We start from the raw sequence: 12187 nt of genomic DNA on the forward strand, positions 1-12187 counted from the left end.
TTTGGAAAATTCACAAGATGGAAATCTGCAGAGTTCCTGGTCTTTTACTTTATGCTGTAAACACAACTTATATAGCCTTGTTAAATGCAGACAGTCAGGTTTTTCTGATTATTTTATTATTCATTTATTTATTGGGGGACATACTTGGCCTTCTCCATTTTACAATAAAACACGCCACGCTACATACTTCACAACAGCAAACTCACAATAGGCCTCACGTAACAATATATGGGCAAGATTAAGCAGCTGACTTAATCCGTAAACGCGGAGGCAATTCACAAAGAGGTGCAGCCATACAAATAATTTAGGGCCAGAGTCAGCTCACAGACAACCGGTGGAAGGATCCTGCTTAAGCTCATCAGGCCGCAGCCAGCACAAAGAGCCATCAGCTTCTGCAATGCAGTGCTGAGAAGCCGAGCAACAGCTGCCAAGAGCATTCCCAGCAACGATTTATGCATTCGATTGCACTCTTTTTCCAGATACCCTCTATCATTCAGTACGGCTGCTCTTCCTCCTATGCCATGATTGATTTTCTTGCAAAAATTTTAAATAAGCTTCAAGCACAGAAAGACCGGTGCCGTCACGCTGTTACCTGGGGAGGTGATGTGTATTTCCTGTCCTGCGGCGTCCACATCCTGTGCAAAGAATCTAGGGAATTCTCCGAGAGCTGATGGGATTTTCGGCCCGCATGACGGGCTTTCAGCTCCACATCCTCATACGGGTTTTCCTTGGGTGACTCGCCTTCACGTTTTTGGGGGTTTTTTTTAAGAAAAGAAAAACAGACAGGAATGTAAAGTTTTAAAAAAAAATAAAAATCATGTGAACCAAGTGAAAAGCTTTTAGAAAAGCTCCTCGGCTTTCAGCATGACTCATCCCTCTAGCTGCAGCTGGAAGTATTTGGAGGAGAACTTGGCTATGAGGTCAACAAGTTTCTTTGTGGGTTTGTTTCTCTTTTTACTTTTTTTTTTTTAAATAAAATGCAAAGGTTTCACAAGACGTGCTTCTGAGCATCCGCAGCTGTGGAAAATTTATTGATATATAAAAGCTAAGGCACATAACTACTTTAAAGTGTATCAGTAGATTTTATAAATCTATAGCAGCCACTCACAGGGTGAAATGAACAGCAATAAATAACTGTTCTCAACATACCACCCTTACACACAATAAGACAACTTTTATTTGAAGCTACCTTCATTTTTCTCTTCCTCTGAGAGAAGGCAAAGAAAGAATAAACACTTCAGCTCAGCAGTGCCAAGAGAGAAGATTGGAAAATATAAAAGAGGAGGGAAGAATTTCTGCCCCGATCATACTGCTTCCTCAAAGTGTTCTTTAAAACATATCATGGCTTCTAATTAAGCAGCTATTCATTTCAATTTATGTAAAATTAATATCTCCTAAAAGGAAACTCAACCTGCCAGTAATATATAGAGGTTTGAACAGTTAATCAGTAAATATGATATAAATGAAAAAGACATGAAAAAGCAGACTACAATCTCTAGATTTTTAGCATTTGAAAAGCAGAACCAAGATTTATAGTCCAGATTTAAGCGAGATTCAATACCCTTTGGCAGCCTAAGGACCAGTGGAATAACTCACCATCTTCTCTCACTGAACTAAGCAGCATGAAGATGAATAAGTGCCATCAGTAAAATGAACATTTTGTACCCATTTCTTCAGGCAGTTCATAATCAGCAACCTGCTTAGAACTTCAGCTTTTTTGAATACAGGGTCCTTCCAATTTTCCAACTGTCTTACACAGAAAATCTTCCCCAAAAAAGTGATCTACTCAAATTCAAAACTTGAATTTGCAAAAATTTGAAACATGCAGGAAGTTCAAAGCTTTTGAGCCAACCTGCTTTTTTTGTTCTAGATGGAATATTACATTTCCTCGTTGTAGAAAAGAAAATAAAAGTAGTTTATGCTTTCTACTTTATTGTTAAGCCTGGAAGCGTGAGACTGATTCATCAATTATAGCGATAAAAGCTTTTGCTTAGCAAGTTCACTTATTCACAATACAAGTAAAAATAAGTTTTGCTTCAGTAGCACATCATACTAAGATTTCTAGTTAAATATAAGCACAAGAGTGAATGTTTTAGCTTTGTTTTAATTAGAAGCCTGAATAACTGCTGCTCTTGAAGAATGTTTGAATTGGCAATCACAGCTTATTATTTCATCCAGAGGCAATCTGATTCTAGAGGCTGCACTATCATCATAGTCAATTCGCATGCTGCCTGGAAAGAACACCTTCAGGTGTGGGGGGTACTTAGAAGAAAGACCTTTTGATTAATGCCATGAACAGGATAAATCTTAAGCAACAAATATTCCTACAAAAATTTAAAGGTACAAATGTTCTGGGAGGTCTATGGGATTGATTGATTCCTTCTGCAGGAAGAAAAATAAATAGATATTGCATACTAATTCTGTTACTTGTAAATTCTAGAGCTCTAGATATGATAATCATAACAACAATAAATAGCCAACTTTACAAAATGTTGTTAGTTACTCACAGATAATTGGACTGTACTAGCATAATAAAATTTATTGTAAGCCCAAATCAAGTACAGGTCAAGCAAGCATTTTAGAATGGATTAACAGATTTCAAAATACCCGGCTACATGAGACAGTAAGTCTCAGGCTTAAACATGCACTTCCTTGTGAAAATAAATGTTATTACATTAGTCTGCATAGTATCCAAACTCCTGAGAAGAAATAAGCCCATCAGCTGAAAAGAAACCTTTTTTAAAATGTAAAGCATTTAAAAGTTTTAGGGTGATTCTCTTTCCAAGACACAATGTAAAACAGAATTGCTTGAACCCAGTTAAAACTCAACATTACTAATGTTGACTTAAAATACTAAGTATAGAAACAGGCCCAGAGAAATCTTGGATGAGAGAAGAGGGAGGAGCAAGGAACTATGAGAAGAGGCTGCTTTTCTGACTCAGATTCTCTACCAAAAGAAAGCTTGGGCCAAATTCCTCTTCAGTGTAATGTGGAGGTCACTGGAGACACCACAGGGATTTTAACCCTTTCCCTAGAGCTGTAGGAGTTTCTTCAGATGATGGGTTTGCTGTTCAAGAACACTTGGTTTCTTTTATTTTTCTCATTTGCTTAAAAATCAAATTATTTCAGGGTGGGTTTTTGTTTTGTTTTTCATTTTGAAAAGATGCCTTGAGACCAAATATGCCTCACCTATTTATTTTTTTTCCTTAAAGAAGAATAACCCCCTTCCACACCAAATCTCTGATAATGAAATAGTCTGATGAATCCGAAACAACTTGGTTTTGCTGATTTGGCATTTGAACCAAGTATTTGGTTCAGCCAGTGAACTAGAAGAGATAACTTATTTGTCTAGGTCTTCAGCAATTTTCAAACCTTAGACAACCACCATTTTTCAGTATACATGCTCTCCCGGGTAGATGAGACACAAAAGACCAGATATGCAAAAATATCATCAGGCAGCCCAGACAGACTGGTTTCTGTACAGGTGACAAGAAACCCAAGATGTCAAGCAAGCTGAAAAGATGTGTGAGGATACCCTGAACTGCCCTAGAGCAGCATTTAACCCCATCTGACTGCACAGTGACTCTCTTCTGTGGAAGAAAGGCTTCGGAACTGGTGGCCACAGCAGATGTGGGTCCCACAGCCGAGGGAGGCTCTGAGGAAGACCTGCGATGGTGGGTGCTACTGCTGCTGCAGTAGCACAAAAATGAGGGAAGTTTCCATATAGCTGGGCTGGCTCAGAGGTTTGCAGCTTTGATCTCTCCATTTCACCTCAATACCATCACTTCTCTAGTCCCAAGACCCAGGCAAGGAATGTTCACAAGCTGCAAGCTGCAGTACTTTTGCATTCATTTGGATTTGCTGCAAAAGGAAAACACATTTACAATGAAAGAGCAAGGAAGCATCCTTGTTCCTTCCATATGGATGTCTCTATTGGAAGCCAAAAGGAGAAACATTATACAGTATAGAGGCCAGGCCCATCTTAATGAGGCTAATCCAACTGCCACACAAGACAACAGCAGACTATCACTGACTTCAAAGGAAGCTGAATCAGACCCCCAGAATGCATATGGTCACATGAAATAGCACGTCTTTGGCAAATACTGTCTCTAATCACTATCCCTGCTTCCAGATCATTTCCCTTTATAAGCATTTTTTTTCCAAGTTTCCCATTCTCTTGAATTCTACGTACCAAACTGCTGAGTTAGGACATTTATCTACATGACATTTATCTTCAGAAGATCTCACAAGCAATTTAATGATTGGTCCATAGAGGAAAGAAAGAAAAAAGAAAAAGGATAAAATAACCAGGGATCTTTAGAAAAGTCCTAAGGAATACAGTGCCTTGAGCTTAAGCACCAATCAGTTTCCTCCAGCGGTTGCAATTCCTCACTCTGTGATGCCCTGCAAGTCAGCCCCACCAAGTCCTGAGGCAGCACACAATGTTCCTCTGCTCAGCCTCTCACACGTGGCAAATGGGAAGCAGAGGCAGACTCAGCAAGCTGGTCTCACACTGAGAAAGGAGTGAAAAGTAAGGCTGAGGGAAAAAAAAATGCAGGCAGACACTTCTCTATAAATGGCAGAAAGCAGGGAAATGAATAATTTCTTTCTAGATGGGAGAAATAATTATCAAAGGAATGAAGTGATTCACCAAGTGCTGATTATAACTTTTGCACTGCCAGGAAGGGAGGTATACAGTAGGGGAAACAGCAGGTATACACTAAGGGAAAAGGCTCATGAACTTGTGTTAACTTGGGTGCCTAAATTAGGAGCCAACGTTTGCAGAGGAGATACTGTCTCCAGAGGGTGATGCTGCATGCCCAAGCTAAGAGCCTTCCCTGGTGGCTACATTGAAAGCACAGGCCCCAGCTGAACCTCTGATGCTTGTGGCACCTATCCCCTCAACCTTTTGCAGTGTTTCTGTAACAACAGACAAAAGGCGTAACATCAACTCCTTTCCACACATAATCCCTCTGATGGCACCTACAAACTCCTGAACTACCTTTTTCGCCCTCTGCCCATGACCTCTGTTCAGTTGTAGCTACGGCCCAATTCATCCAGCTCACACACATTTGGTGCACACAAGCCCTTGCAGAAGATTAAAATAAAATACAACAGGACAAGAAAGAAGCAAGCTGGGAAGGGTGGTTGGGGAATTCTGCTTTTGCTGCCGTTGAAGGGAAAGCAGTGGGAATGGAAATGAACCTCTGAGTGCAAGAACTGCATGAAGGAAGAGCAGAGGATTCATGGGCGGTGCAGACTTACAGCTCCCCAGCATCTCTGAGCACTTAAGTCCAAAGAACTGCTCAATGGTGAGAATCCAGGTGCGTTCATTGCAATGCGTATGCATTATTCATTCATTTTATTCGTAAAATTACACAAATGCAGATTCACACCGCCAGCGCTGGAGGAAAACTCAGCCACTGGGACGTTTACGAGCATGTTCAGATCAAATGGATGAAAACCGCAAAATCTCTACACTCTCATAAAGTATCTGAGCTTAGATGTTTAGTACATAGATGAGGTCTTTCAATGTCAGAGAAGCTGACACTGTGCATCTCAGCTGAGGAATTTACCCCAGGAATCTGTAGAAAGAGGAACTATTTCAATATCAAATTACAGCTAAGGCACATTATAGCTGCTTTGAAAAACTATTGCTGAACAGTACTAAGTTACAGACCATTACTTGCTTATAACCTTACCACCCAGTGTATCAGCTCAGTACCACCTTCTCAGAAAAGCAGTAGAACATCTGCAACACGCAGAGTGACAAGACTAAAATGCGATCGGCCTTTTGAGCCCTGGTCCATGGAGTCTGTAGACAACAGCCTGTGCTCCCTGAACTTTCCCGGTTTTCCTTTGCCTTGCAATAAGCAGAAGAAACACTGCAGATACTTTCAGGTCCCGGCTATCTCTGCAGGGACAGCAAGAGCATAGAGTTGTAATTGTAGCGAAGCATTAGATAGAGAAGAATTAGCATGGCTGATAAATGAATAAGAAATTTCATCCCTAAAAATCATCCATTTAACACTCAGTCCAAAATCATGTGCATGAAAACTTCTGATGAGCAACTGTTAGCACTGTACAGCATCAGCATGCCTAAACTGCTTGCACTTCACAGAGGTTTAACCCTCCTGACTTCAACACAGCCTCTGAGTTTAAAATAGGATTTGGGCGAGCAGGCCTCATGGTCATTTTACTCTGTTTTACTAACATGCACGAGTGACTAAAAAAACAGGCGATAAAGCTGACAAGAGACTGTCAAAAGAAGCTGTAGTGAATGGTACAGCTGTGAGACGGATTCCACAGGGAAAAATGGGGACTAAATAAAGCATGAGATGATTATTAAAAATAGCTGAAATCATGCATCCCAATGTAGCAACAAAGCAGCAGGCTAATCGTCAATAGCATCAGACAGCTAGAGTATTTGGCCTTTCTTTGACAGGCCCATATGGATACTGTTTGATTTAATGTGCTTTGGCTGCCATTACCCTACAGTGTCTATTATTAAATTTGCCACTATTATACTTTCCAAAAACTTGCATGCTTTTTAGACTGTGAGAGGCAGACTGGGGGTGTGGAAGAAGACAGGAACATACGTTTCCCTGATCACTGCCTGCACCGTCATTTTGCATTGATCCTAGCTCTGTCTTTACTATCCAGAGACCTCCTGGTAAGGGTCTGACTGAAAACCCAAAATGTTTTCAGAGAAGCAAATAGCACAGCACTGCTGGCAGAGCTCCAGTCTCTCCAAGTTTGCTTCAGCTTCACAGCAGCCCAGTAATTTCAGTTTCTCCCAGATCTGTACAACCTTTTTTATGCGAGATGATAATATGACAGACAATACTGTGATACAAAAGCATGACAGGCGATAATGTGGCGTGTGATGATGGGATTTTACTGGAAAGATCAGCTCGCTGTCTTTCTAACCTTTTTCCACATTTACTGGAAGAACTTTGTAAATGTTCTAATTTGAAAGCAATGTCAAGCTGGAACATCTTCCAACTGGACCTCAGTCATCATTTCTGCAGCTCTTGGCACACACAACGGAGGATTCAGTAAAACAGCTAAATCATTCCATTTGTTACATGACATGCACTATGTCCAATTTAAATCAGAATTCAAAACAACTAATTGGTTTAGGAGAGATGAGATGCCTTACCAGGAGGGATAAAGGGGGTGACATGCTGTTCTGGACTCCACAGGGAAGGTTAAGCCACCAACATTCCCTCCATGCTCAGGATCTTGCTTGTAGGTCCACACCTGCCTGTTTTAACTGCTCAGGCACCCACCTGGGTTAGGGTGCCCTGACACTCTACTTACTAGTGCTGATTTCAGACATACTGTTCCACCTCCTCTCTTATGACTTCTGACATACTGGGAAATAGCTCAGAGACCCAGATTCATCTGTTCTCATTTCTCTGGATGACCTGTTAGTCACAGATCTTCAGGGAGGAAAAGCATTTAAATCACTTTCATTCTTCCTGGGGAAAAAAGATGTTTTAAATGAGGGCCAGGCAGCTGTAAGAGCAAATGGCTCTTGCTTGGACAGAGCAAATGGAGTTGTGCAACATCAAATTAGACATTGTCAATCTACAATGCAATATGCACGGCCCAGCTGGGCAATGGGTCTCCTACACACCTATGTAGTGTCCTCTTAGAGGAAATCTCCACCTGTTCTACTGTGTCCAGCACTCTGAGGAGTTACAAACAGAGTAAGAAGACTTGCCTTGTCAAAGATTTCTTCCATTATATTTAATTTCTGAATTGTGAGTGCAGTTTCTCTTACAAACACAAACTATAATTTACATGGTTTTACTTAGATTTTCTCAAGTTAATATTGTATCCGTAACCTCGCCTTCACTTTACTCATTCAACTTTTTTTGGTGATAGTAACAAGTGCTTTCTTCTAGATGTCAGGTGAAAAATGCCTTAGAGACACCAGAGATTAAATAACAATATTCAAGTATCAAAACTGCATTTAGGGGAACAGACTGGAAAACTGAAACTGTATGGTACATATGACAGGAAATACTGTTGTCCACAAACACAGCAGAAACAACCGTCTCGGACACCTCTTAATACTATGATAGTTTCTTTAATTCACACAAAGCCAAGCATGGTTTCCCCAACTGGATTCATAAAGCCACATCAATTTTGGTCTGATTAAAGACTCATTCAAAACCACAAGAAGCAAAACAATGTTAAGTTTACTATGACTGCCACATTCCTGTGAGTGCTAGTACAGAAGATGAATGAAGTCCACATGGTTACTTACACATGGAATACAGCTCTGATTAATATTAGGAATGTGCATCCCTTCATACAACTGCTTCTTGATTAATGCAGAATGAATTGTTATGTTCCAATCCAGTATTTGTCTTGAACTTAACAGGTAGATATTTAATCTATTAAAGTGTACAAAAATATTACAAAATTAAACAAAGTGTCTGGTTCATAATGTCACAGGATTTCAAAGCACAATCATTTTTGGTTTTAGTGTACCTTAAAACTTTTTTTTTTTTTTTTTTTTTTTAAAGTCAGCTCTCAAAATAACATAAATTACCCATAGCAGTTTATCACTGTCCTGGTCATTAAAGAAGGAAACCATGTAAGGGCACCAGGAGAAAGACAAAGGTTTAGTGTGCATATGCATCAGTTGAAGATATCATGTAATAACCTCAAAACCAATGACTCTAGCCCTAGCACTTACATGCTTAGAAGCTGTATTTTTATCATTGTACTAGTCTGAGTGAGAGCACTCGGTACCCCACACAGTATCTTGTAGATATCTAACATTAAATATGTTTGGGTCTTTTTTAAGATACCCTCTGATAGATAATTCACAACTTATCCACAGCTCTCCTCTGCTTTCCAGCGAGGGAGAGATGTCCTTCTGGGGGGCACCAGGCTGGGGGACACACTGACAGACAGGAGAGCTGGCCTTCTGTCCTGGGGGACCTCAGCAAGCTGAGGGAATGGCTCGACAGGAACTTTGGGAAGTTTAGGAAAGACAGTCCCACATGTGGGTCAGAATAGCCCTGCAGCAGTCTGTGCTGGGGACAACCAGTGAGGGAGCTACAAAAGGCTTAGGGTCCCCCTGGGCAACGAACTGAGCAGAAGGCAGCAGTGTGTGCCTGTGGCAAAGGCGGCCAACCACACTTTACCTGCATTAGCAAAAGCATGGCTAGCAAGTCATGGGAAGTGGTAATTGTCCTCTGTTTGGCCCTTGCAAGGCTGCATCTGGAGTATTCATAGTACCAGAAAGGCATCAACAGACTGGAGATAGCCAAGAGCAAGGCTGCTAAGATGGTTGGGGCTGGAGCATACGACATAAGCAAGAAAAGGCTGAGAAAACTGGGACTGTTTAGCCTAGAGAAGTCTGTGACACACCCACACCACACCACCCCCCCCAAATGCTGTCTTCCACTGCCTAGAAAGGGGTTATGGAAAAGGCAGAGGCAGACACTTCTTGGAGGTGCACAGTGAAAGGATGAAATACAACGATCACAAATAGCAACAAGGAGAATTCTGACTGGATAGAAAGAAAAATTCCTGCACAGCGATATCAAGAAAAAATTCTTCACGGTGGAGTTTAAGCTGTGGAGCAGGCTGTGCAGAGAGGTGGTGGAACCATCCTCCTAAGATATTTTGAAAACTCAACCAGACATAGCCCTGAGCAACCTGATCTAACTTTGAAACTAGTCCTGCTTTGAGCAGAGGTTGGACCAGCTGACTCCAGAGTCCCTTCCAACCTGAATTGTTTTTTATGATTCTGTCTCACAGTAGAGTGCTTAGAGCATTGCTCAAGATTCACAGCCCTTTTTGTGTGTGCTTTAACACTTACTTGCATTAAAAGTCTTAATTCTACAGGGAGTAGAGCAGGAGGGGGCTTTATTAAATTTATTATCACAGTGACCATGTTTTAACTACCTACAAGCTTTTAGGGAGGCAGGAGATTCAACCAGCTATAGACAAAAAAACCCACTACCACCTTTAGGGCAACCATTTGAAAAGAAAACCCAAAGCAGCAGTGACAGAGTCCTTCATAGCTTTGAAGCAGATGTAAATCTATAAAATAAACTCACTCTTGCAGACACCTGGTTTGCATGAGTACAAAAGTGCTACTTAGGAGACTGGGGTCTAGCACTACTAGTGTAAATTATGCAGATGTGATACACAAAACTACGATAGTTTCTTTAAAGCCAGAGATCAGACTACTTTGGCTTGTCTTTAATCACATTTGACAGTTTATAACAATTACACTGATTTGGTAGTCCCCCCTCACTGCCTGTATTGAATGAAGTGCTTTGGAAAGAGGTTGTTAAAAAGCAGTACAAAAGTTCTGTGTTTGTCCACAGATCTGAATTTTTGCATTCTCTTCCCACTGCCCTGCCAAAATGCCCAAATTCTAATGTGCAGGGAAGCTGGCTAATAGTTCCCCTGAGTTTGAAGAGCCCATTATGACTTTGTTTTACTGAACCCAAGACTACTTCTCATTTGAAGAAAGCTTCTTACCAGCCCTGTACATTTTATTTTGATATTTAACAAACCAAAGCAAGGAAAAGAAGCATTACCACCTAACATCTGGGAGCATGTTGAGAGATCCCGAGCAAAGGTGAGCCCTGTAATTAATGCACAATACATTTGCAAGTGCAAATTGCGCAGTAGTCTGACTGTTCATTGAGAAGGCCAATGATTGTATAAGGATGCTCTCCACAGAAAAAAACTTTTTAGTATCTACATGAGCTCTCATTTTTATTAACAGACACTGAACAGTAGCATTTCTTTGTGTTCTGAAAGTGTTTTTTTGAATGGTATAGAGGGAGAGTACAGCTGAAACAGGAAAGAATAAATTCCTGTGTTCAGGAGGCTGACAAGTCAGAGAGAATTTGGGTATAAGGACAAAGAGCCCCAAGCTGCAGTTTGTGGCCGCTGTTCCTTGCTATATCAACTGATACAACCAAGAAGAGTTTTGTTCTAGTATCTTTGCTTGCACTTCAAACATTTGTAAGCAGTATTAGAGTGCCTCTGGTCCTCCTTTTTATCAGACTAAACAAGCCCAACTTGTCAGTGTCTCTTCAGAGGACACATGCTCTCGGGCCCCTGACTATCTTGGTAGATGTCCAGCTTTCAGTACAAAAAAGATTCATTGTCCAAAGTAAAATGAAGTACCCTTTGTATCTGTTGTAGTAATACAATACTGAAAGAGTTAAAAACAATGCAGATATTCATCACTTGTATGGAAAATTTGTGCTCTGAAGGGCTGCCCAATTTTCGGCAATTATAACAACTTTTTTGATGTTAAAAGAATGTATGTGTAGGCCATACATTTCCTTCTAAGACCAAAAGAAACATGTTTTTCTTGTGAAGCTTAATCAAAACAGTGTTTTTGTTGTGCATTCCTGATGACTCTATAGCTAAAGGAAATTATTTTTTCTTTAACCAGCAACTGGGACTTAGGGGAGACCAGGAATGGTGCTACAAACAAGTGTTTCAGGGCACTCCACACAGGAGTCCTGAAAAGCTCAGGCTGACTACACGAGGCCTGTGAGGTTAATCTTGCTATTGGATAGTTCTGTAAATACTATCTCGAGTTCTTTACATTATTACACCACTCAAGGATTCAAGCCACAGCCTTGATAAAAATAATGATTTGGTTCTTGAAAAGCATAGCAAAAAGCTGACCAAATAGTCTGTTTCCAGTACCATGCAATGAAGTCCAAAAGAATTGAGACCTCCTGCAGGCAGACTGAGAGTTATGCTTGCACTGATGCACCAACCCCATTTACCCTCCATTTAGTCTCTCTTTACTGACAGAACTGAATGTTCTTGCACAGGCCATATGTTCAACAATGCGCAGTCTGCCCACAACTGCTCAACATCCCGCTGGGAGCCCACACGCTGTGACAGGTTCTTACCTACAATGTCTTCATAGGCATTTTCTTCTAAAGTGCTCTTGGATCCAAATTTATGCTGGCTCTCAGTCCCATTCTCAGTTGGGGAAGGAGGGTACAGGGATTGAAGACTTGACGCATCCTCAAACTCAAAGGATTTTCTAAAGTTTAAATCAATAAATAATTAGTAACTAGAATGCAAAATGACTCAAACATTTAGCTAAGAATTTGTTTGCTAAGAAATATATATAAAATGAAAAAAAAAAAATTACACATCATGCTTTAAGGAC

The 12187-nt window shown here is 40.7% G+C and overlaps 1 protein-coding gene across 9 annotated transcripts in view; it reads right to left on the reverse strand.

Annotated features, from left to right (window-relative positions):
* The window catches only part of DENND2B (DENN domain containing 2B), a 181956-nt gene that overhangs the window by 57816 nt on the left and 111953 nt on the right, over positions 1-12187 (reverse strand). For 8 of the 9 annotated variants that reach the window (XM_075755119.1, XM_075755116.1, XM_075755117.1 and 5 more), the window contains 2 exons: positions 11922-12058; positions 593-741 (listed from right to left, as the gene is read on the reverse strand). In XM_075755119.1, the coding sequence (XP_075611234.1) occupies positions 593-741; positions 11922-12058 (286 nt within the window). Of the gene's footprint in view, positions 1-592; positions 742-7162; positions 7284-11921; positions 12059-12187 lie in introns of those variants that run through there. The other variant, XM_075755124.1, reaches the window with a different exon arrangement.

Source organism: Balearica regulorum, chromosome 5, assembly GCF_011004875.1.
Source record: "Balearica regulorum gibbericeps isolate bBalReg1 chromosome 5, bBalReg1.pri, whole genome shotgun sequence".
NCBI classification, from domain to species: Eukaryota; Metazoa; Chordata; class Aves; order Gruiformes; family Gruidae; genus Balearica; species Balearica regulorum.